Source organism: Nipponia nippon, unplaced genomic scaffold (assembly GCF_047370975.1).
Source record: "Nipponia nippon isolate SJK-2023a ecotype South Korea unplaced genomic scaffold, ASM4737097v1 scaffold_12, whole genome shotgun sequence".
Classification (NCBI taxonomy): domain Eukaryota; kingdom Metazoa; phylum Chordata; class Aves; order Pelecaniformes; family Threskiornithidae; genus Nipponia; species Nipponia nippon.
The window spans coordinates 23,954,338-23,979,013 of record NW_028262313.1 but is presented as its reverse complement, the minus strand read 5'-3'; the positions used below and the strand labels follow the sequence as shown (position 1 = coordinate 23,979,013).

At 53.1% G+C, this 24,676-nt stretch overlaps 1 protein-coding gene across 7 annotated transcripts in view; it reads right to left on the bottom strand.

Annotated features, from left to right (window-relative positions):
• Positions 1-695: 695 nt before the first annotated feature.
• Positions 696-24,676, bottom strand: part of OPHN1 (oligophrenin 1) — a 69,892-nt gene continuing 45,911 nt past the window's right edge. For 6 of the 7 annotated variants that reach the window (XM_087749230.1, XM_087749232.1, XM_087749233.1 and 3 more), the window contains 12 exons: positions 22,944-23,006; positions 21,832-21,906; positions 19,534-19,618; positions 19,119-19,177; positions 17,621-17,726; positions 15,670-15,829; positions 10,523-10,670; positions 8,862-9,167; positions 6,168-6,333; positions 4,581-4,631; positions 3,723-3,773; positions 696-3,338 (listed from right to left, as the gene is read on the bottom strand). In XM_087749230.1, the coding sequence (XP_087605356.1) occupies positions 3,731-3,773; positions 4,581-4,631; positions 6,168-6,333; positions 8,862-9,167; positions 10,523-10,670; positions 15,670-15,829; positions 17,621-17,726; positions 19,119-19,177; positions 19,534-19,618; positions 21,832-21,906; positions 22,944-23,006 (1,262 nt within the window). In that variant the 3' untranslated portion in view covers positions 696-3,338; positions 3,723-3,730. The remainder of the gene's footprint in view (positions 3,339-3,722; positions 3,774-4,580; positions 4,632-6,167; positions 6,334-8,861; positions 9,168-10,522; positions 10,671-15,669; positions 15,830-17,620; positions 17,727-19,118; positions 19,178-19,533; positions 19,619-21,831; positions 21,907-22,943; positions 23,007-24,676) is intronic. The other variant, XM_087749231.1, reaches the window with a different exon arrangement.

Sequence of the window (24,676 nt, the reverse complement as noted above, 5' to 3'; positions counted from 1 at the left end):
GGCAGCGCACGCAGGCCGGCGGGCGCAGAGGGCGGCTCGCCCGCCCCACGCTGCCCCAGGACGCCCACCCTCTCCGGCACCTCGCGCGCTGCGGCGAGCTCCCGCGTGGTCGCCTGGGTCGGGCACTTCTCCACAAATTCAGGCTCAAAAGCAGGTTACAAGACTCCCATTTAAGAGAGAGCGCTGTTTTCTCCAGGGAGAGGCCTTTTTGGTAAAGAAAAGCAAGAAGCAAGAAGCCTGAAAACCAAACGCAACACAACATCACGACGTCAGAGTTGAGAGGGATGGGAAAACAGATGTGAGGAGGGGGACAAGATGCCAGACAGATGGGAGGAAGCCGGCGCTGTGTCTGCAGTAACCATAAATAAGTAGAAAGGTGCTTATGCTGACAGAGGCAGATGAACAAGAAGCTGAGCTGAAATTAAAAATGAGAAAACATTTAAAAAACCCACGTGCTATCAATCAAACATGCCTCTCTCTGACAGGCAGAACAACGCGCCCCCATGCAAACCCGCTGCCCCGAGCCGCGCTTGCGCACATGGCGACGCGCAGGGAGGGCTGGCGGCGTCCCCGGGGTGCTGGGACGGCTCCTGCCCTGCCCGCGGGACCCCAGCACTGGGATCCCCGCAGCAGAGGATGGCTGCAGCGTGCGCAACACTGGGACATTGTTTAAAGTAGGAAAAAAGCACACTTAGACTCTTCTTTTTTTTTACTTCACGGAAACTTTATAAACACTGGAAGTAATCTACGCTTTTACATGACAAAACAGCTTCCACGGCTGATGCCCAAGGGCCCTGCCACGCTGCGCTCCGTGAATCCCGCATTCCTGACTGTTGGTGCTGGTTGCTCCTGCGGCACCGGGAGCAGGGATTGTGCCCCACAGCCCTCCACCAGCACAACCGAACACCCTACAGCCGCTCCACCGCAGGTCCCCAGCGTTCAGCTCTGCGCACGGAGGAGGAAAAACCAGCACAGACACACGTGTGACAAATTACTTTAAAAGGTCACAATGAAATACGTTTCTAATAAGCTGCTTCCCTCCATTGTTCACATGTCAGACTTAAGCCCAAACTCCCTCGGCTTACTTTCTTCCCACAGACCCCAGCTCTGTCCCGCAGGCTGACCGTGCACGAGCAGTGTGGGGGACGCAACAGCCAGCGTTTCCAACGGGACGGGTGCTGCGGGCGCCAGCGCTGCGCAGCGTCCACGTGCAGCGTTGGGGGTGCCACCGCCAGAGCCACCCGCGTCCGTGGGAGCCCAGGTGCTTCCCAAACCGACAGCCTCAAGGGGTCCTCAAAGCACAGCCCCGAGAGGGGAAGGCATTTTGGGAACCATTGGCCCGACACCTCTGGGACAGCCACCCCAGGAGGTGACGAAGCCACTGAAGGGCAGCAGGAGACGGGGCTGATGGGGCACTGCCTGCAGCTGAGCTTGCAGGCTGCTGGAGAGGCTTCCCAGCAGTCACAGCCCTTCTGGCTCATCAGGGCACCTCTCCCCTCCTTCGGACTCGCTGCCTCGCAGCTGTGCCTTACCTGCTCTCTTAGCTACCTGATCACAAAACCACACTGCGCTCTGCTCTGGTGCTGCTCACACCTCCCGGCTGCTTGCGAGAGGGTGCAGCAGAAAGGGCTCACTGTAGCTTCGAAAAGCCCTGAGATGCCGATGTGCGTAATACAGTCTAGGCATTGAGAGCACTGGGGTTTTTTAAAGCCACTTTTATGCGCCACTGTTGAAAGCAGGGGTACAGGAGCGAGCAGCTGGGGCACCGCCAAAGCCCGAGGGAGCGGAAGCACCATTGACACGACACGCGTGTGTCCAGTGAGCGCCAGGCTTACATTCAGCAACGAAGCAGACAGGCGCTGGATGCGCACACAAGGCAAGCGTCAGGAGACAGCACGGGAAGGACCACGGCAGCATCCCACCGGCAACCCTGCGCCAAGCAGGACACAAAGCGCGCTCAAGGGGATGGAGCAGCTGGGAAGCAGCTCATGGGGATGTTTGGTCACTGGTTTGGGAATACTCCCAGCACCCAAGGAAAATCATGCAAAACAGGGAAGCTGCCTTTGGGCTGGTGAGAGGAAGCAGGGAAGCTGCTCATTGCCTATTTACAGGTAAATGCTACGGCTCAGGAACTGAACCCTGGTGTCAGCTGGAACCACAAATAAGCCTCTACTCCTAACAGGGGTACTAGGGGTGGTCCTGGCCAGGAGAAACCCTTCCAGACCAAAGGGCATCCTCTACACGGCCGCTGCTGAGGAAAAGAGACTGGACATCTCTTGGATTGGAAATCAATGTAACAAGCAACCAAGAAACTGGGTGCACCTTAGGAAAACGGTGGGCTTTGACCCATATGCAGCGAGTTTCAGTTCCTCGCCACCTCTGTGCTGGCCCACCAGAACGACCCCAGGACAGAGACTTCTTGGTGGGCCTGTGGGAAGTGGGTCTGGTGGGAGAGTGCCTGGAGGAGGAGGAGGAGTGCCTGCCGCCTCCTTCTTCCAGCCATGCTCTCGGAGGCTGCTGACCCGACCGGCGCTGCCCAGAAAGCCGATCCGCAGGCAGGGGATGTGCTCAGGCAAAGCCCCCTGGCACAGCCGTGTCTGCCGGCGCGGTTTCCCAGGACGAGGGCATGCTGACGCCAGGGAGGAGATGAGGAGATGTCCCGCAGAGCTAAGTAAAATGGTCCCCAATTCCTGTCCTGCCTGCCTTAGCACAAGCAGCGCTTCCAGTAACATACACTGCTCTCCTACACAGTGAAAAACACAGTATAGCTTACTGAGCAAGGAAAACATAACAGAAAGGAAGGAGCTTCTCATGGCAAGGGGGGCCAACCCAAACTCCAGTCATTCTACCCTTGCGTCCAAGCACGGGGAATCAGCCCCTCGCATTTCGACTCCAACGTCTGCCCAAGGTCACCCTTGCCAAGGTGCATTTCCCAAAAAGTGGGCAGGTAAATGGCCACTCCCGTCCTCCGCTGTCCCTTCCACAGCCCGTCGGCTGGATGGCTCTGCCCAGCGCTGCCGGCACTCACCCAGCCCTGCAAACGCTGCCGGTCACCTGCAAGGCCACACGCGGGCATCCCTCACAGCCTGCGCAGAGAGGAGTGGCGGAAGGATTGGGAACAGTTCAACACAAACGTCTGGGTAGGGTCGTCTCTCCATCGTTATCTCCTTTTCTTCTAATTTCTTGAGCCACTTATGACAGCATGCTCTGAAATTATCGTCCGGTAAGATAGCTGCTCTCCAGGGGCACTGGAACTGGAAAAGTCTTAGCTGTGACATGTCCGTTTCACAAGCACAGAAAATCTCCTGGGTCTGTCTGGGCTGAGGTGGTTACGAACTCTGGAAGAAGAAAACAAGCATGGTCTATGCAGCAGTGTCAATTCATTAGCGATGGCAAAACCGCAACCAGAGCAAGCCCGGATGTCGGCACCGCCGTTCGCATAGCGCTCACGTTTCCCTGAGCGCTGCAGCGAGGAGGCCCAGGAAGGGCAGAGCAGGCTGAGGTACCCCACCCCGCCACTCCACCCCCCAGCGAAGAGCAGGCACCACCTCCAGTCATTATCTTCCCTTCTGCGAGGGTCTCCTACAGGAAGGACATTTCTCCTGATCTTTCTTTTGAGATCCCCATTGCCTCCACTGGATTCCCACCACCCCATAAATGCTGAATTTGTGTTACATGCGTGCTTTTGGTTTATTATTTGATTTACTGTCATAAACACATACCTTTAGCCTCAGCTCTCATCACCTGGGATCCTGCCTTGTGGCGATGAAGAACTGTATATAAGAAAGTAGAAGAATACAGAAAAAAATTAATGCAATAAGAAGCTCAAACGCAGATCCACAAACCTAAATGGAGGGTTGGGTAACAGTCAGGTCAGGGATGTTTTTCAATATTAACAAGTGAACTCACTGTCAACACTAACAGACAACGTTTACCACTTACATGCAAACCTGCTCACACTTTTGGCAGAGGTTGGTGATCTTTAAAAGCAGGAAGCTGAAGCTTATTTGAGCCATGTTATTACAAATGAAATCGGCTGCCGCAAACCACGGTGCTGGCAATTCAAAGCCCTGCCATCCCAGCCTAGCCCGAAGGCTTCGGTGCCCAAGCAATCACCCCATCACACCGTACCTCTGCGGTGGAGCTACGCCTGCACATACAGTGTGTGTAGGACCTTCCGCTCTCTGGTCTCGCACCTCCGATCACCTGCTGCGATCTAACCAGCCCTCCTCATCTCTCCCACGATCTTATCTCTGCTCTTCACAAAGGCTGAGAAGTGAGTACAACGTGCACTACGCTGACTTAGATCCACGCATGTGATAAAAGGAATCCATAGATACGTTTATTACTTAGTAGATTTATATTTAACTTATCAAGTCTGTATCTGGCTTCACGTTTTACACTTTGTGCTCTTTGTTTAGGTCCAGCACTTTAGCTGAGACCCATCTTCTGCCCACCAGTAGGAGGCAAGAAAGGTCGGGGCTGGGGCTTGCCGAGCTGACTCGCTCTGCCTCAGCGGGAGCACCCCACGCGGCAGGGCTGCTTTTATTCACATGCCAGCGTTTCAGTGCCAGGCTTACTTGCTTGTTCTTCGGGAAGCTGTCTCAAAGAACTTTGTCCTAGAGGCCACCCTGCAAAGAGAACAAGAGAGGTCACTCCAGTTATCCAAAAAGGCAATTTGCCAATTAGATCTCGTCTGTGTCAGGGAAAAGAGCAGTAGCATTAGCAGACATTGAAGACGATCACCTTTGAACAATGTCTTTTCTGCTGAGGCAGCAGCCGTGCTCCTCATGCTGCCAGCTCTGTTCCCCTCTGCCCTCACACTGCCCTGGCCAGGCAGCCCTCGATCGCTTTTGGCTAGACTGCTTATTGCCATGCTCTTGCTTATAATCTGGTTTGTACCTACAAACCTACTTGCTGGTTTATAAACCTGCATCCATCACTTTTTATGGCCTCTCCTTCAGTTTTTATGTGCTTCGTGTTTAGCTTCCAAATGTCCTCACAGGAAGACAAGTTCTAACAAGTGACTCAGGAGAGCAAAGGCAAGGCCTGTTCCTGCCCTGCAGGTGCGGAGCTGAACCTCACGGCGCCTTCGCTGGACGCCGGAGCGAACGTGCAGGACGTGGATCACTGCACAGCGCGGCTTTGCTGGGGGCTCTCCGCAGAGCGCGGGGGCCAGCGCAGAGCGAGCTCGGGAGCTCTCCCACGGCAGGCGTTTCCCCCAGGACCGCTGCGGGAGATCGTCACTCGCAGGCTGCGTGGCTTCCACGGTTCAGAGGTGTGTCAGTTCATGACAAATGTTTTTGCACCTTGTGTGATTAGGGGCAGGGTGAGGCCCCGGGGGGCGGCCCCCGCACACCCCAGGGCTGCGGCGCGGTGAGGTGAGGGCGTTAGCGCAGACCTGGGGTGCTGCCCGCGAGGATGGCAGGGGAACAAAACGCACGTCTTTGCTGGACGTGCAGCAGCAGCGAGCTCTGTGGCAGCACCCAGGTTACAGCCTCTGCACCAAACCAGCCCTGGCTGCTGGGCTGAGATCCCCGTGTATCTAGTCACCCTTTTTTCTTTTTCTAATTCCCATTGAAGCCAGCAGGGTTTCTGTCTCTTTAAAATCTGAAAGAAATCTGATGATGAAGCTGAACTCCATCCAGTGTCCTTAAGAGAGATCCAAGCTGGATCTTGTCCTTCCCTGGAAAGTGCCTCACTCGAGAGGTTTGCTCACAGCCAGGCAGGGAGGGGCTCTCCAGCCTCACTGACACGAGAAATAGCAGAGAAGGTGATGGGACAAAGCTCAGCCCCAGAGCTGGACTTGAGAAGGTTCAGAGCTTTGTTTTCCCTGTGTGTGTTTGCCTTTGCTATGGCCACGCTCCCCTCCGAGGCCATGCCCTCTGCACAGCTTTCCAACGGGATGTTCAAAACCACGCTTGTACCGGTGTCGAAGGGGACGTCCACGGGCTCCAGCCATTGTACGCCACCAGTGCTGGAAACCAATGTGGTATTTCTCCTCCTCCTCTTCCAAAACCCCGGGTAGGTGACACCAGCTCCTGCTCCCGCCGCCCGGGCTGACCTCGTCCCCCCACGCGCTCCCCAAGGCCCTGGGTGCTGGCAGCTCCCTCAGGCCGAGCTGCCCGCCCCGGGTACCGCATGCCCACCGAGGGCTGCTGACTTACACGGATGAAGGCATCTCTTCTGCCGTTCCTGCTATCAGATCCGGCCTCTGCTCCAGCCTCGGAGGGACAGGAGTCCTGCATGGTGGGTCTGGAGGTCTCACGGGGGGACGTGTTATCACAGGCTTATCGCCATGGGACCGTGGCTTAGGGACACCGTCGTACTCGCCTGCAAGGTTGAGGATTACAAACACTGAGTACAAAGCTTTGGTGGAGGGCTAGATGTTTATGACGAGGCATTAAACAAGTTAGTGGGTTTAGTTCTGTATATCTGTCTGTCTGTCCCAACATCCTCTCTTTGACAGCAGCCAATAACCAGAATTTAGGGAAAGAGTCCCAAGAAAAGGCAGTTCCCATGCTGCCTGCCCCAGCACAGCCTTCTTGGCACTAGAAAGAGGGGCTGATGCTGGACCCTGTGATGACAAACTTGATATAGTTGCTGATTGCAAAGACGATACTGCCTGGGAACAACAAGTTTTCCTAAACAAAACCTGTGCAGTGCTGCTCTTCAAAAGCGGGAGGACTAGCACAAACTGGCGATCCCTGCAGTCCAGGGCTGCTGCTTCTCCGAGCTTTTATCTTGGACAGCGGCACTACCTGTCCTCTCCCCTGGCTTTCTGCTCTGCTCGCAGGAGTTCCTCCCTTGGCTGCTTTTCTTCCCCAGGATCCAGCCAACCTTGTTGAAAGTCTTCAAGGGTGAAGTGAATAAGGAATAAGTGTCGGACTTGACCTGACACCCCTGGTGACCCCACAGCTTCCCTCCAGCGCCCAGACCTCCGGGGCGCATCTCTGCAGGACAGCAATCCTTGCGATCTTCTCATCTGGACATTTATATGGGTCAAAACCATCTTAAGGGCTGGATTCCCGCCCTTCCGATTTAGACATTTCCACTGCTAGGGAGTCCTGTTTCTGATTAGAAATAAGTCAGAGATGTTTTTCTATTTGGAAAGATAATTAATTGCTGCAACTACTTAACCAAGGCTTTGTCAACCCCTTGGTTACTGAACATTATTATATACTGGTGTGCTAGCTCAAACACCAGTCCTTAACCAACTTTCTTCCATACTTGGATTTGTAAATTCTGATCCTAAATTTTCTCCTTGGCAAGCTGTATAACTTGAGTTTCTCAGTAAAAGGCCTGTTTTCTAATCCTTCAGCCTATACTTCTTCTTGGTTTCTCCAGTTTTTCAAAATTACCCCCAAACTGTGCACATTAACAGCTCGATACAGCGCTCTAGCACTGACTGGCAAGTATCAACACAGATGTAATATAACTTTATTACTACTTCAGCGTTCTTCTAGATATACGTTCAAGGATCAACACAGCCTGTTCTGTTACGCTGTGGCTCCAGGACATGCTGTCAGCACGCTACGTGCGATAATGCAAACCCATAAAACTTGGAAGACTAAGTGTAGTTGATGTATAAGCCAACTTAAAAGCTATCTCAATCTTCCGAAAGCAGATTTCCACCTACCATTTATGCAACAAATTTAAATAAAGCCAGTAGTGTCCGTCAGATGAATTGGACGTTTGTCCTACCCAGCCGGGCCTTCCTTCTTTCTCTCCACTGCACACGGGAGTCATTTGTCAAGAACGCAGCCCGGTTTTTATTTTCTAAATAGAGGACTGTGAAGCTGTCAGGGTACGACAGCATCTGAAAAGCACTGGCAAGTGCACAGGAAAAGCTGGCAAATTGCAATACATCTTTTATTATGACCATCGTCCTGCATATTTTATAAAACTCAGCACCAAATACCTGCGGTTACGGCAACGCGTCCCCTACTGCAAACGGCTCCCTGGCGCTGCCGGGGAGAACGCCTACAGACCGGCAGACACACGAACGCCCACCCTGCCTTCCTCCACTGAAGCGGACAACGCCAGCTCAGATCTGGCCCCAAACTAATTATTTCTACCTGCAATAAATTTCTGTATAAAGCTTCTTAGAATACAAATAATAATTATTATTTATCTTTAACACCAACGGATCAGCCATTGAAGTAAACATTCCCAGTAAAGCCTGGGTAAGCCAGAAGCTGCGTCACGGCGGGCCCGACAGATAAAATCATCAGAAATTAAAATGCGAAAGTGACTTTTGCCATTTTCCTTGTCTCTGCTGTGGAGAGCGCTGACAATCCAGAGTGCTTACGGCTGGTTTATAAACCTGCATCCGTCATGTTTTATGGCTGGTTAGACCAGGTACAATTCGCTTCGAGTTTAATGGTCTTTATATCGTTACTCAAGCCTGAATTTTACGAGTCCACTGAGCTGGGCTGAGCTCAGCACAAGCAGAGGCTCAGCTACTGCATGGAAAGCCTGCTTCATCTGACACTGGTGGCATCTGCCTGGCTCAGCGGAGGGGCAGCACTGGCACCAGCACCGGGCTCCGCAGGCTGCTCTGAAACCCCACGGCAGCTGCACCCCCAGTAAGCAACAGACCAAAAGTACCCACTGTCTGAAATAAAACTGGACAACTCGGGAGGCCAAGGCCTGATCACACCCTCAGGCTGTGGGCCCGTGCCCACATCTCAAGCTGTTCTGCTCTCCCAACCCCTCTTGCTGAGCTACATCAACAGGACTCAAGGCGAGAAGCCCACCACCCGCTCCGGCCATCCCAAGCTTTCCTGGAGGATGGCACTCCTTCTGCCTCGCTTCACCTGGGATGCTGGCCTGAGCCACGGCCCCGGGCGCATGCTCACCCTCTCTGCCGTAGATCCCTGGCCGGGGAGCCGGTCTTTTGGCCTGGAGTGTGGAGGTCCTCAGGGCAGGGCTGGCCACCACCCCGTTGGCAGCCTTGCTGGCCAGCTTCGCTCCTCCATCCTGCAGCCTGGCCACCAGCTTCCCCACCTCCGCCTCAGCACGCGGGTCGGGCCGGCCCTCGGCGGGGGGACGCCCCGGCTCGTCCCCCACTGGCCGGGGCGCGGGCAGGCGGCTGCGGTGCAGCGGCTTGGGGGCCTCCATGCCGATGCTGCCGCTGCCGTTGGGGGTCTGGCCGTGCCGGTCTGCTGCGGAGCCAAGGGGACAGACAGCCATTGGGTTAGGACGCAGCGCGGAGGCGTCGCGGTCTCTGCTCCACAGGAGGGCAGAGCTCTCCTGCAGAGCGGCACAGATCCGGCAGCACCATGGGACACACACGCTCGCAGCGGGGAGCCCGGAGGAGACGGCTGCTTTGGCAGCGATGATTCCTCACTCTGAGCAAAACGCAAATAGCAAGTGGCTCACGCCAATGCTGAGGAATAAAGAAAACTGGAACAACACTGAATATAACATAACATAACATACTTATGGGTTTCTTTTAAATTTCCAGTACCCTTGCTCATGAGCAGCTGTGTTCCGTGCTTTTATGTCCCTCCAAAATTCCTTCATCCCATCGCTCTTGCTGTGCTAGAGCCCCATGTGCAGGATGCAGAAGTGCTGCTATGAAGCTGATTGCACCCCACAGCCTTGGTGCAGTCAAACGCTAATGCTTCTGCTCCCAGTTCGGAGAAACGTTTAAATGCAAGGCCATCCCTAACTCCATGATCAGTCTTGTGATCTTACAGAGCAATTTGAATCAATCACGTTTGCCAGTGCCAAAAAGTACACTTGTAGTATTAAGCCTAAAACACCATCAAAGCTCTGAAAACTGTAACAGAGAAGAAGACTTTTCATCTCTTTGGTGATGATGTGATCTAAGGCACAGCTTGCAGTGACAATTAGAGCAAATCAGGTGCAGAGAGAAACATGATTTTAAATTGATGTGCCCTTCAACATGATAATAAGGGCCTTACCATTTCCTTATAATCAAATGAATTTAACAGCAGAGTTGTACTTGGTCTAGCAAATACTATCACTGGGTCCTGAAAAAGCGCTCCAGTGTTCTGGCTCTGGAGGTGAAGTGGCCAGCGGCTGAGCCAGCCCTGCGGACCCTCTTGGGACCGATGGGCTCTGGCAGGACAAGCTCCAGCAGCACAGAGCCCAGCCCCGGCCCCGGCCCCGGCCCCGGCCCCGGCACGCTCGCTCCCGCCCCACCAGCTCTGCTCCTCAGCTGCATTTGCATCACTTCGCATTTTTGCCTCTGAAGCTACAAAACCTCTCCAATGGGTTTCTCACGTGCAAGAAGCAGTCTTAGTTTAGCTAACAGAGAATGCGGCAAGTAACAGGACAAAAAAAAAAAAACTCATGGAGTTTGAGTTGTGAGATGATGCAACCTGTGTGCGAGTATTTTTTCGCTTTCCTTTCTCACTGAACAACAGACCTCGCTGCCTGCCGTGTTCATAGCCTGGGCAGTGCAGCCCCGCTACTGTTATCTCCACTGCTCCTGGAAAGGGGTTAAAAGGAACAGGATGGGTGAGAGGCAGGCAAGGCATCTTGGACTGACCTCCGCTTTCTTCCACAGAAGCGCCGAAGAAGACGGGTCTTTCCCTCAGAGGACGTTTGGAAATGGTGATGGGCTTATGCCGCCGGGCAGCCACCCTGGGAGGAGGCACTGGGGGTGCGGTGGTGTCTTCTGGGGGGCCGGAGTAGATCTGTAAGGGCAGACACGTTTAGACGACCCAGCCCGACATGAAGGGACCTCCAGCCGCAGGCGCGCCCGCCCAGCACAGAGGTGGATGACGGCCACCGCCGACGCCTCCCCCGCGGCCCTGCCCAGCCTCCAGCAGCGCGTGGCTCAGAACCCCCCGGCCAGCGCTGTGCCGGCACGTTGGGCAGCCCTGCGAGCACGGCACGCCACAGCCGCGCTCGGAGCCCGCGAGTCCCTCGGCTCTGGGAAGGGGTTTGGCGGCTGAGCCACGCCAGGAGCAGAGACCCAGCTCCTGCACGGCAAGCGGCCACCCGCTGCCTTTGCCAAGGGCTGCCCTGCTCCCCTCTGCTCTCCAGCCTGCACAGACACGGTCTGTGGCCCGAGTCACCTCGGACTGACCCAGGAGGGCTGGAAAAGCCAGGGCTGCTCCAAACCACCCCGGCCAGCCGCGACCCACGAGAGCCTGGCAGGGCCCTGGCAGCCCTTGGCTCCAGCCTGCGACCCCAGCTCCTCCAGCCTCTGCAGAGGGACAGACGGCACGCACCGGCCGCTCTCAAGACTCGGCAGCCCCCGGGGCTAGCGAGGGGCTGGAGCAGGGCTGGTGCTTTAGTTATGGCTCTACAGACGTGTCCTGCCATGGGCTTTCCGAGGGACAGGCTGCCTGCTCTGCACCTTGTACACCCCAGCAGCGCTGAACTTATTAATGCAGCAAAATCACAGATACAGAAAAAATGTGTAGAAGCAAATCATCCTGAAGCAGATGAAGGAAGCTTTGAAGCTGACAGTTTCTGAGAAACATCAAGATTTCCACACCAGTGAGGCGATACAATCTACAGAAAGCACCCAACAAACCATTGCATTGTTTTAGATTTAACGCTAAAACCCCTTCAGCTCTTGGCTTACAATGAAGTGTGTAGCACTATGAAATTATCTTGGATGAAATACTGGCATAAAAACAATGCTGCTTAGGAGTTTTATCTCCTTTTCTCACTGGTCATATGGCACCTATTTGGTTGGGTTTAATTTAGAGGTTCTTGTTTATGTCAGTGCCTTTTTTAAGAGTTGAAAAAGAATTAAGCCTCTGGGCGGTCTCTTGAAGATCTGAAACACCACATTAAGGACCCAAACCAACTGCTCTTGTGTTTTTCCCACGGATATTAATTTGATTTATATCCAGCTTTAAAGAGTGAGTTACTACGAATGGGGTGGCACGGGCTGCCGAGACCCGAGGCTGCGCTGCCTGCCCTGGGAGAACGCGGAGCCGGTCCCTCCCCGGCTGCCGGCAGGAGATGGCTCAAGCCCAGAGGACGAGAGCTCGCACCAGACCCAACCGACGAGCAGGGTCACCGCTCCCTCGGTGCACGCTTTGTTACGGAAGAACAATTTTATTGTGTCAGCCAGAAAAATTTTTAAATGAAGACATTATCATTCTGATTTGATTACGTACGCCGTTTTTGTAATTTAAACCAAAAGCATGTTTTTTCTTCTCCCAGCCTAAGAGCAGTTATGGCAAATCAAGATGGGGGATGAGAGAGAAAAACATGGCCCCACTTTAGCCTTCTTGATCCCAGAGACCAGGCCGGGTGTGGTACGGTGAGGGCGGGCACCGGCCAGCTCTGCGGCCGGGCTCCCCACACCTCTCCTGCCTGGCCAGCGCTGGGGCAAGGCTGGACCCGAGCTGCGCCTAAGCCTGGCCTGCCCAGGCCTTCGCTCGGCAGGCTCGGTACAAATACAGCACGCTGGGACTCCTGCTCTGCTCCCAACTTAGTCTGCCCTACTCCGCACGGAGGGAGGAGGAACGACACGCGCTGCGCCTGCCCGTGCGGCTCCTCTTCGGCACTTAGGGCAAAGACCCAGGCGAGCTCCAAACCCCAATCTCGTCATTTCAGCTGCTTGTCTCTCCCGACTCGGTGACACGGCGCGGCTGCTGATGCTTAATGCCAACAGGGGCCCAGCCCTTTGCAGGGGCAGTGCATTTTCTCCACTCCAGAGTACAGGTCCAGTGCGTTCCCCCTGCCTGGATTCACAGGAATTTGCTGTGACATTAACAGCCCGTGATTTAAAAGCAGCAGCTCATCTATTATTAAAATAGCAAAGATTTACCTGCAGCAGGACAATTTTTTGGAAACATCAATCTCATTCCTATATGTTGACAAGTGTCCAATACTGTTTTTTAAAGAAAAAAAAGTGTTAAGTTCCCCATGGATGCTTATACAGGTACCACCGAATGCTGTTTTCACGAGATGCTTTTCAACACCTGAAAACCATGCTCAAACCTATCTCAAACTACTTTTTTAAAGATGTGGGTGCAGCCTCTGCTTTGTTTCTGCCTTCTAAATGAAAATTCAAGTTAAACAACTTGAAGGTACAAAGATATTGACAGAGCCTCATATTTAGAAGGTTTGTACAGTGAAGAAGGTGTTTCCAGAGCAATCAACTTAGTTAATTTAATCACGGCACTGAAATACAAGCTGTGGAAACAGTAAGTATCCACAAACAGTTCATGAACAGTTACTTTGTCCCTAGAGCCTTCATATTGCACTACATAAACCACATCCCTCTTCCTCCAGACTCATTTAGAGTGTTAGCTCATGCGTGAGCTGAAGACACTTTCAGCACTGACGCTGAACTTACAAGCTCAATCTAATAAATGTTACTAACTTAACCTTATTGCTGAAGAAATTAAAAGCAAGCAAGGAGATGTCTGGCTTAATGAAAGATTTAATTCCAGCTCTTAGATGTGGCAATGTAAATCATGTGTTGACTCAGCCTGCACTGCAGGCTGTACGAGAGGGGAGGACAGAGGCTCAGTTCTGGAGCAAGTTGTGCAAGGACCCCAGCACACAAATGACTCCCTGTTTTGCTGTGGGAACTTATTTAAAGCATTTGCAGAGACCTACAAAGAAACTGGCTTGTGATTTTCATGAGCTTTTTGTCTGGATAATCAAAAGTCTCTCTGAGCTCTTTCATCCCATTTCTCTGGTTTCAACCCTCAGCACCACAACCAACTCCCACTCCCATCTGGTCGCCATTTGGTTGCTCCAACTCCACATGCACTTTTGCAAGAACCCTGCTCTTTCTGCCTTGGCCTCCTCTTCCTTTCCCAAAAAGGGAGCTTCACTTCTTCACGCGCGCTGTCCTGTCTGCTGGGAGCACTACTCCGTCCTCCTCGCAGCAAACACCATCCTTTAACGGATGGCTTCAACCCTTCCCTACCTCTAAGACATAAGAGATTGTTTGGACGCTCTGTAATGCAAAAGTATTACGAAAAGCTGAAGGACCAAACTCACTCCTTCGAACCTGGTGCTGTTACCAGGAAAGCAATCTGGTCCCTGGTATGTTGATCTGAATGCAAAAGCTCCTCAAGTTTTTAAATACTAACATACAACTCGATCACCCTCCAGCCACCCTGAAAACCCTAAGCCATGATATCAGCTATCACGAGGAGAATGCGCTAATACAGAAGGCAGTGGAATATTCCGCTTTCCATCAGGAGACAAAATGCCACATGACAAAAAGCTGTTGTCTACACGTGAATCTTCAGCACCCACCACGGCAGAGTGATCCAGACTGCGCATTTAGGCAATGCTCTCGGACAAAAATATTCAGCAAAGATCCCATGAAAGGCAAATGCTGCTGGAGCCCTGGGCAGGGTGCACTGCCCGTGCAGAGCACTGCCCCAGCACAACAGGCACCGGCCGCGGGCTGAACTCTTCTCGGACTGCTCGGCCCCAGGCAGCGGCTCCGCTCCCCAGCCTTGCCCACGCCATCCCTACACCCGCATCTGAACAGATCGTATGCGCAGCTGCATTATTTTCATTGGCCTTTCGATACTTCTCTGCTTTGGGTTTTCTCCCCCGTATTAATAGTTGTATAGTCTCTCATCTTGGACTGTGCTCATTGAAACCAGTTATGCTCTGGTCTAGCTCCTGTCTTCAGCAAAGGAAAGTGTAACGTGTAAAGTGTAAAGAAGACTGGCTGGAGAGCTGCCTGGTGGAAAAGGACCTGGGAGCGTTGGTCGACAGCTGGCTGAATACGAGCCGGCAGCGTGCCCAGGTGGCCAAGAGGGCCAATGGCATCCTGGCTTGTATCAGGAACAGTGTGGCCAGCAGGAGCAGGGAGGTGATGGTGCCCCTGTGCTGGGCACTGGTGAGGCCGCCCCTCGAATGCTGTGCTCAGCGCTGGGCCCCTCACCCCAAGGCGGCCATGGAGGGGCTGGAGCGTGGCCAGAGCAGGGCAGCGAGGCTGGGGCAGGGGCTGGAGCCCAAGGCTGGGGAGGAGCGGCTGGGGGAGCTGGGGGGGCTCAGCCTGGAGAAGAGGAGGCTGAGGGGAGCCCTCATCGCTCTCTGCAACTGCCTGAAAGGAGGCTGGAGCCAGGGGGGTCTGTCTCTTCTCCCCAGGAACAAGGGATGGGACGAGAGGGAACGGCCTCCAGCTGCGCCAGGGCAGGTTTAGGTTGGGTATTAGGAAAAACTTCTTCCCCGAAAGGGCTGTCAGGCCCTGGCCCAGGCTGCCCAGGGCAGGGGCCGAGTCCCCATCCCTGGGGGGATTTAAAAGACGGATAGACGTGGTGCTTAGGGCCATGCGTTAGTTAGTGGGGGGCTTGGCAGTGCTGGGTTAACAGTTGGACTTGATGATCTTAAGGGTCTTTTCCAACCTAAATCATTCTATGACTCTATGAAAGTCCTGTAATGTCCAGGCATAGAATAGGGTTTTTTTTTTTTTCAATAAAGATTCCTCTTACTTAAAAAGAAAAGCAAAAATCCCTAGACTCAGGGTTTCCTTCAGAACTAGCTAAAGGCAACAGCGAGGAACATATCTGCTACACTTCATTTCTTCTGAAGCATTTCAGAATAGGATATTATATAAAAAAATCCCAGCCCCTAAGGAGACTCCAGAAAAAGGACCCAGAGCTCCACATTGTTGCCACAGCAACAGTTTGCACGAGCGTGACGGAGCAGCCCGGAGCTGCGTGGAGGTGCTCCCGGGGCTGCCACCCCTACCTTCCCAAAGTGCTCGATGAGAATCTCGACCACTATGTTTTGGAACTTGATGTTCATCATCGCTGCCACGGTGTCCTCTTGTGCTCGCATGAGCGTAGGTCCAAATATTACCCCCATGTTCGACGGTGACATCAGATTCTCTCGGCTGTGCTCACATATGCTGTGGAGGGGAGGGAAAGAAGGAGTCTGTTTTAGCTTGGTTTGTTTTTTTCCAAACAGATCTTATTCCAAGCAATAAAAAAAGGACACAGTAAGAATCGGTCAGTCAATTTTCTTCGTTTTGTTTCAGCAGAATTTGTTTCCCAACCCTACCAGAGATAAAACATGTCTCTAGCTATGCCATGCGTGTTTGGCTAGGACAACTGTTTGGGAGAGCAACAGGCTGACTGCGTTTTTATTTGATCCCTTCCCACTCCTAGCTCATCTTTTAACTCTGCAATCAAGTCATCTGCGCAACACATACACAAAAGGAATCGTTTAAATCGGAATATACTGTCTTCCCAGAACGGACTTTTGGCTTTAATTTTTCCTCTCTCTGAAGGAGGAGGACTGAATGTAGGGAGCACACTTTACACAGCCTTTTCTTTCTGGAAGAACAACAGTTTTCACAGAACAGAGCGTGCTCTGTCCCGCAGCCTCCAGGCTCTGGAGGAACGTGCAGGCCTGCGGAGCAGCACCAGTCGCTGACTGGAGTACCGAGCACGCCGGTGGGCACCACCGCCTCCCGAAGCGCGCCGGGGAGAGGCTCCAACGCTCACACGGAAGGAGGTTTGCCCTGTAGCTCTGGCGTTAAAGAGGTTTCTGTCAGCACGAAGGGGAGAGGGAACAGAGTTTAAGCGTAAACACTTGAAGGAATAAACGCAGTGACCGCAAGTACAGCGTTAGCTTCATCGGACTGCACGCCAGACACTCTCAGCTCTGCCACTTACACAGAAAGGTTTCTAAAAACCGCACAAACACGCACATGAAAGGCTGGAAGCGGAGGGCAGGCAGGATCCCCAGCCAGCCCCCTCGCCCCAAAGAGCGGGCACGGCATCGAGGGCCAAGCACTCGCCTTCGAGTGGCAGGGCGTGACAATCCCAGGTCAGCCCTGCTTATCTCTGAAATACCCAGGTAATAAGCAGGTAGCCCTGCTTATTTCTGAAACAGTCCAGTTTTGAAAACGACTTCTCCAAAGGTCCAAAGCAAGCCTTGTCATACAAAGCCATTGCTTCTGCAAGCCCTGGTCCTTCCTGACCTGCGCAGACCGCTCCCTTGCTTTTGAGCTTCAGCACGGCTCGTCACAAGCCTCTCTCCCTGCTGCGCCCCTGCGCCCCTGGGTAGAGAGGGCAGAGCTTCCGTGCTGAGCCTTCGCGTTCGGTGTGACAAGGAGGCAGGACAACACCCGCTTCCCAATACAGTGCTGGGGCCACCGTCATCAAGTAACAGGCTTTCAGTGGCTCACGGGCAGAAGCACGTGGAAGCAGCGCTGCTCAGTGCCACCAAACATCCAGCATGCCTGTATGGGAGCAGAGACTGACACGCTCAAGCCTTCGTGTTGCTCTAAGGGCTCAGGACATTGAATCCATTGAGCTGGAGATAAAACCAAAGCATGCTTCACGTTCAGCCCATGGGCACGGGTCCTACAGCTGTTCCCAAACCCCAGACCTAACGTTCTTGTTAACTGGAGTGAGAGGTGAAAATTTATAGCTCTGCTGTCAGAGGGCGTTTTCATTTTAAAATTATTTCCTGCTTGGTGCTTGTCAGAAAGGGGATGAAAGTGGCAATTAGAGAAACCACCACTTAATGCAGTGGGTAGCAAGGATAATCACACCGTTTGTGCAGTCCAACCATCAGTTCCTAGGGGAGTTGTGGTGGACGCAATTTTGCAAACCTGCCACAAAAAAAAAGGCTTGTTCTGCTGATTCCATTATTCCCCTTACTTTGGCTTTAGAGAAAGATGTCTGCTTACTTGACGAGGTGCTGTATGAGTAGCTCTAACATCTCTCTGTTCTTCTCTGGTAGTTTATAGACCAGCGCGTGAATGGCTCCCAGCCTGTAATCCAGGTTCTCAGATTCTGGAAAGAAGAAACAGAAAAAAAGTTTGTGTCCACCACTTTCAAAGTAAATATATAAGAGAAAGATAAAGACAAAGAAAATCTGTGGGAGCTGTTCCTTCTGCAATGTCGGGCTGGCTGGCCAAACCCGGCGACGGGTAGCAGAAGAAAAGTGAGATTACATAGCAACAGGGTAATCATTGTGAGAAACAAAATGAAGTGGAAAGAGGGAGAAATGAAGCTTGAAAGGGAGCTCAGGGTCACACTCTGCCTCTGAGCAGGGCTGGGGAAAGGGGCTGAGCATGGCCGGGTACCCCCTTCGCACCCTTGCCCCGCACACCTGGGCAACACCCGGCCTCTCTGCTGGGTGTCTTATCGCCCAGATAGCTGTAACACTGAACAACGCGGTAAAATGTCCCGCAGGGAAAAAATGGAGTCCCTGATCCAAAGAGGTCACCCTTAGAAGCATAAATAATCAAGAAACAATAAAATACTCGTGTGAAAAGAATAGTGTGGGATCTTGGTAGCTGGGAAGCTTAATGGTGCAAGTTTCTGAGGGAGGGTAGGGAGGGATTATGGTTTTGCACATACTCAGCCATCATTGGTTTAACCTGTTCTGAAACTAATAAATCTTGGCCTTGAGCACAATCAGAAGGTGGTGGAAAATCTTCCTTTCCAAGAAAGAACAAGTGTTATTAATTCTCCAGAGGTCCAAACTCAGAAGAGGCGGGCGCTCTCCTACCCTCCTGTTGACTTCGAGGAGGCACGGGACTCTAGTCTAGTGCATGCTGGCACTCAACAGGCTCTGAGGATGCAGCCAGTTCGGAATTACTATGGCTTATTTGAAATGGCCATGACAAGAAGAGAGCTGAGGACTGGCTGGCTTAGCGCTGGTGATGCCCTGTCAGTATACCCATGTTACTTGGCTAATCTCCGTTAATACTGGCTGTGGCTGAGTCCCAAGAGCTGCAGCAGAAAAGTGTCTTTCATGTGCTGGTAGACACTTTGGATTCAACATCCCAGGACAAATTTCACGACCTAAAGGGAGCACCTAGCTGTGTGGCAACAGCATAGCCCATTCCCTCACAGGTTTTAAAATAAATATATTAATACTAATGAGAAACAATTCTCCCGGGACACTTGTGCTGATTTCAGGCTAGTTGATATCCCCTGGCTCTCCAGACCCTCTGACAGCGTGAAACCCTGTTAGAGGGAAGAGCATTGCAATAGCAAAGGAAAGAAGGGAAGAAATACCACCACCTCCCTTGCAGAATTATGCACTCGGAAGAAAGGGTCACTCCTAGAGGGGAAAGAGGCCGGACACCCCGGTGCCGGGCTGGCAGAGCTCTGTCAGTGATTCTGAGGCACACTGGTTGGGCTGGGGACCGTCAGCAGGGCAGCTGCGGGACTTACTGGCAGCCAAGACCAACTCTTTGTGGAGCTTGTATGTCATGACAGGTTCAGACAGGTTCCTGCAATAACCAGAAAGAAAAGTGAGCTCTGGCAGGGCAGCACGACCCACTCGTGGCTGGTCTCGAAGGACCGACAGGCAAACCTGCGAGCCCTCCGGCACCACCGCTTCCCAGTGGCATCTCCCCCGCAGCCAGTAGTATTTAAACAGCTTTCCCCACAGGATGTGGGCTTTTACAACAGGCATATTTCTAAAAAAAACCCCAAAAAACCAAAACAAACCTCGTCCCAAAGCCTTTGTCACTTCTTTGCCCTTTCCAACAGCCAGATGTTAACAGCTGGCAGTTCACTCTGCTTTTCACCTGGATCAGCCCCAAGCTCCTTTGCCCGCTCGGGCAGGTGCGACCCGCAGTGGTACCTGAGATAAAACTTCAATGAGCTGGTAATCGTCTTGATGTCCCAATCACCGCTTTGGAGATCCACGTCCCCCGGACATTTTGGATCTGGAGGAAGAACAAAATGGCTTTAAAATAAGGTCCCTTTTGAGGCTGTTCATATAGCCCGCTCTCAGGGAGGGCATGCTCTCGAGACAAACAAAGCTACAGCAGCACGTGAAGAAAGCTGCTGATTCCCACTGCTGGGAAAAGCAGAACAACAGTGCCAGCGTCGCTATTTTGGAAAGGCTGAGGAGCAGCGCTAACTAGGGACAAAGGAAGAGCAGAAGGTAACATTTAAGCAGTGGTGAAAAGTCAGTGAGGGCATATTCTCTACAGTGTTTTTTTTTCCCAGCACAGCCAAGACTGGCAGAAACGACACATTTCAACAGATCCAGAGCTTTCTGATATCCAAAGTAATCTAAGCATCCAGCTCCAATCCCTCCTGCACAGCTACTCCCCCGAAGGCTGCTCTGGCCACGTTCCCTCGCTGCAGGGCGAGGAGGGAGCCCAGAGGAGGGGGCACAGCAGCACGGACGCAGGCTTTGCTCCTGCCTCCCCTCCCCGAACAGCCCCATCATTTCTGTGGTACAATGAATAAAGGACACGGTTGGAGGATGGGGGGCAGCTGGACTAAAGAAATAAACTGCATGCTTTTTTTAAAAAAATAAACAGGACTAGAGAAAAAAAAATTCTCTCTCCTTTCTGAAGTTCAGGATGAAATCCTTCTGCAGCAGCTATTTCTGTGTTGTTGGACTCTCCGTTGTGAGGTTGTACACAGTGGGGTGGGAAGTGGTCAACCAGAGCAGTGCATACAAACAAAACGAAAAGCCACTCGTTGGTGGTGTTCAGAGGAGAAAACCGCAGAGCCACCCACAAGGAGGGTGAGAACCAAGAAGCACTACAAACTTGGGCGAAGTAATTAATCATCAGGCAGGTGTAACTGGACAGCTGTCTGAAGGCTTGGCTCCATGGGAATCGGGTACAGCTAAACGTCAGCACAAACCAGCCGTTTTAATAAACAACAACAATAGTAAAAGCAATAGTAAACAACAGTAAAACACAACAGTAAAAGCTCGCAGCCTGCCCTGGCCCACAGGCACCGCGGGCAGGGGCGCGATGGCCTCAGCCAGGTCCCAGCCCGGGAGCGCCTGTGCTGGCACGGAGCAACGCTGCTGAGCCCCACAGCCTGCGCAGGGAGTTTAACTGTTTCTTGTATAACGACTACCCGCCACTTTACGTGCTTGTACAAAATGCAAAACTCAGTGCACAGAAAGGCTTACAGCAGAAATGCATATATCGACAAATTAACGTATACGTTACATACAGTGAGGTACCCCAGTCCTTCCGAGTGAAAACCTTAAACCAGGGTAAAGGCCTCCCTGTGGCGGCCACCTTCTCAGTATGGCTCTCCGTGATAGCCCACTGAGGACAAGGGCCCCCCGAGCTCGTCTGGGGGGGCCGGTTTAGGAGGCGGCCATGTGGGAGCCGTGGGACAAGGCCCCTCGCCACGAGCAGCACCGGCCGGGCGAGCTCCCTGGCAGCAGCGCGGCAGGAGGGGCTGCCCGAACGCTGGGGCCCTCAGGATCCCACACGCTAATTAACGGGTGCTAACCTTCAGCTCTGGTTCTCATTTGCACTGCCGAAGTAAGACTGGGGACATGGGCTGCTGTCAAGGGAAAGGAGTCGTGACGGCTGGCTGAGCAACGATTCTTCTTGCCGTTGCTCGACTGTCGGGCGATGCTGCCAAACCCGTGCCACATGCGCCCGACCGCTCCAGCCGCCCCGCTGTCCGCAGCCCCTCTGCTGCTGCCGCGGCTCGACCGGGAGCTCCTGCAGCCCCAGACTGGGAGCTGCCGGCCGTGCCGGCAGCGGAGGAGAGGGCGAGAGCTCGTGTGTCTTTGACCAACGTCCCGCACCCTGGGCCCGCGGCAGGAATACGTCCCCAGCACGTGACGCCAAAATGCAAGAATACTTTTAGCACGCGATGGGAGAAGGCTTGTTCCCACTGCTCCAGGGTCACTGCCTCGCTTTATCTGGCTGCTGCTCACTTAACTTAAAATGCAGGTTGCACCACAAACACATAAATGCAGTTTCAAGGGAGAGGCCATGGAGCGGGCTGCAGAAAAAAGCCCAGGAAAGAAGGGGAGATGTGCCTCGGAGGGGCCGCGGGGACCGACAGCCGCGCTGGGCGTTGCTCACCGTGAAACCCGATTCTCTCTGTCCCTCTTAAACAATACAAAACCAGGACGGTCTAGTTGCAGGGAATCATTAATTCTTACCAAAAAAGGCGTTCAGCAACTTCTGCACCTGGATATTGCTGCCAACAGTCCGGTAGATGCCCTCCGTAGTGATCCCTAGGCAGGAGAAAGCCGAAGAGCGTTAGCCCCGGTCCTCCCCAGCCGGTGGGAAGTCCACAAGCCCCATCTAGTGGAACTGCTCGCCCGGCTGCCGGCTCCGCGGGACCGCTTCTGCCCCGGGAGCCCCCGGGCTGCCCCGCCGCGGGGGGCCGCAGTGGCCCGGTGGCTGGCGAGGGCCGGGGCCGGGGCAGGAGCTCGGCCGGCCGCGGCGGGCACGGCCCCCGGCCCAGCGGAGCTGCACCCTCTGCGGCCCCGTCCCCGTCCCCGTCGCCGTCGCCGTCCGGCGCGCGCAGCCCACCCTGGAACACGCGCTCGAGCTGGCCAGCCCCCCCGCCTCGACACACCGCTTCTGGAAAGAGCGCTGCTCTAACGTTCACGTGTCCCAGTTGCCGCAGAAGGTCCTCTGAAAAGCGGGTTCTCTGAGAATGCTGGTCAGGGTCAGGGCAGGCAGGACCGCGGTACTGGCCCACCTTTGCGAGGAGGGCCTCGCGGGGCCTGGCCGCATCCCCCAGGGGCTCTGGAAATGAATCCAGCCCCCTCTCCCTGCGGCAGGCTGGGGTCCAGCTGTTCGGGAGGGATTTATCTTCCTCCCATAGCCCGCGCCAGCAACGTACGCGGGTACAGAAAGACCAGAGGGTGAGCTACCATCCATCAGCCTGCTTCTGTCCTGCTGCTTTTAACGAAATGGGTCTGAATAACCCAGTACCCCAGTTAACCCCTGCCTGTCCCCCAGCACAGACTTCCAGAGCAGCTCTCCTTCTGCCTAAGAATGAGTTTGCTCAGAGCCAATGAGAAACCAATGAATGAAAACAGCATAAAGGTGGAAATTAAATCCCAGCCAGAATTTGGGATAATGACATTCCAGACCACACAGGATCGCTGCTCCTCTGACACACGTTCTTCGGTCAACGACACCAGACTTTCACTTTTAACTAACAGCGCTACGCCGCAGAAAACGCGATACGGTTCCAGGCCGCGGGGCACAACGCGTGCCAGGACGGCGGCACCTCCCGGCGCCACGGCGGGCACCTTACCTTTCGTCTCCACTGCGTTGATGCACTTCCGTACAAACTTGAAGCCGACCTCGTTCAGCTCCACTGTTTCAAAGAAGAGACGCGGGGTTAGCCGCCCGAGCGCCAGCACGCGCCTCCCCGCGGGCAACGCCTGGCACGGCCCCGCACCCCGAGCCTGCTCGGCGCACGAAGCCGCAGCGCCCCAGCGCGCAGCCGGGTCCACGGGCTGCGTCCTGTACATCCCGCCATGAAAGCACAGGCATTCTTTACATCCTGGCAAGGAATTATTAGTTCCATATGCTCTCCAGTTTTCCTTGAGTTTATTTTGAGTTACAGCGTTGCTCCCTACCTCCTTTCTGTCTTTAATAATAAAAGCGTAAATCAGAGTCCCGCCACCCGTGAATTTGTGTCTGATAAGGAGTTGATTAATCATTTCCAGAGCACTGCAAAATCTGCAGTTAAAGCTCTTCCACATCATAGGATTGTGTAATTTCTGCTTATCTACTTGACTAGATTAAACAGCAAAACCAATACAGCTTGACATGCTGAGTAAAGCAGAACACAGGTTTTCGTTCCAGCCAGTTAACCACAGACCATCTCTGTGCCTGTTTCGCAGGCATCACGACGCAGGTAGGAAGTCAGGATTTTTTTCTATACGCATATTTCAACTTCTGTAACCACACTACTCCTCTGCTATTTTTTCTGGGATATATGGAGGGATTGCCCAAGTTCTAATGCGAAATATCTTTCTGTTCAGTGCAAACTTTTACATTGAATTTCTCCTAAATGACCACGCTGTTGTTGGTTTTGTTTTAGGGTTTTTTTTGGGGGGATAGGGGTGAGTTGTAGGCTTTTTTGTTTTTGTTTTTTTTTTTTTTTGGGGGGGGGGGGGGGGGGGAGTGTGTTAATGTAAAACAACGTTCTACTTGAAAAAACAGCCACAAGAGACATCTGGACCAACCCCAGTCACAGCACAGGCTGTGTTGGTGAATCCTGTGAAATCACTGCATTTTCAGCACGTTGTTTATAATGATTCTCTCTGAGCAACAGCGACGAAAAGCTCAGACATATCTTAGCTCTCACACAGCAATGAGTAAAGACACCGTTAAGCACAGAGCCACTCAGTACGTGGTATATATAATGGTATATATATTGGTATAATATGGTGTGTATATATATAAAATGGTATATATATTGGTATAATGTGACTTGAAGTCTTTCTAGCTCCAATCTATTAAAAATAGAGTGTATTTACTTTTGTGAAACGCTGAGTGGCATTCTTTCCAGGCGTGTAATGCAAACCCAGTCGAACAACAGGTTTCATGCTTATGCCTCTGATAACGCTACCTCTACGCTCATTAAAGTCAACTAATTAAAGTGCCGGTAACAGCAAGCTGTAAGATACAGAAGGCAAGTGTTCAGGCAGCTAACGAAGCCCCAGCGCCTCGAGGGCAGCGCGCTCAGCCGCTGCCGCAAGGGGAAAGGCCAAGGGCAGCAGCCTGAGGGGGCCGCGGGCCAAGGCGGTGGGGCGGGAGCTCCCAGGAACCAAATGCCACCTCTATTTTCCTGTTATAATCTTTGCTAAGGGAAACGTCCTCCAAATCTCTCACTGATCTTTTTTCCCCTCGGTTCGTTTGGGGTTTAGAGGTGCAAACTGAACTCTGCATCCCGCTAGTTCTTGCTAAATAAAAACTGCACATCGCAATTGATAACTTTCACCATTTGCCACTCATTCTTATCTGGCCTGAGTATTA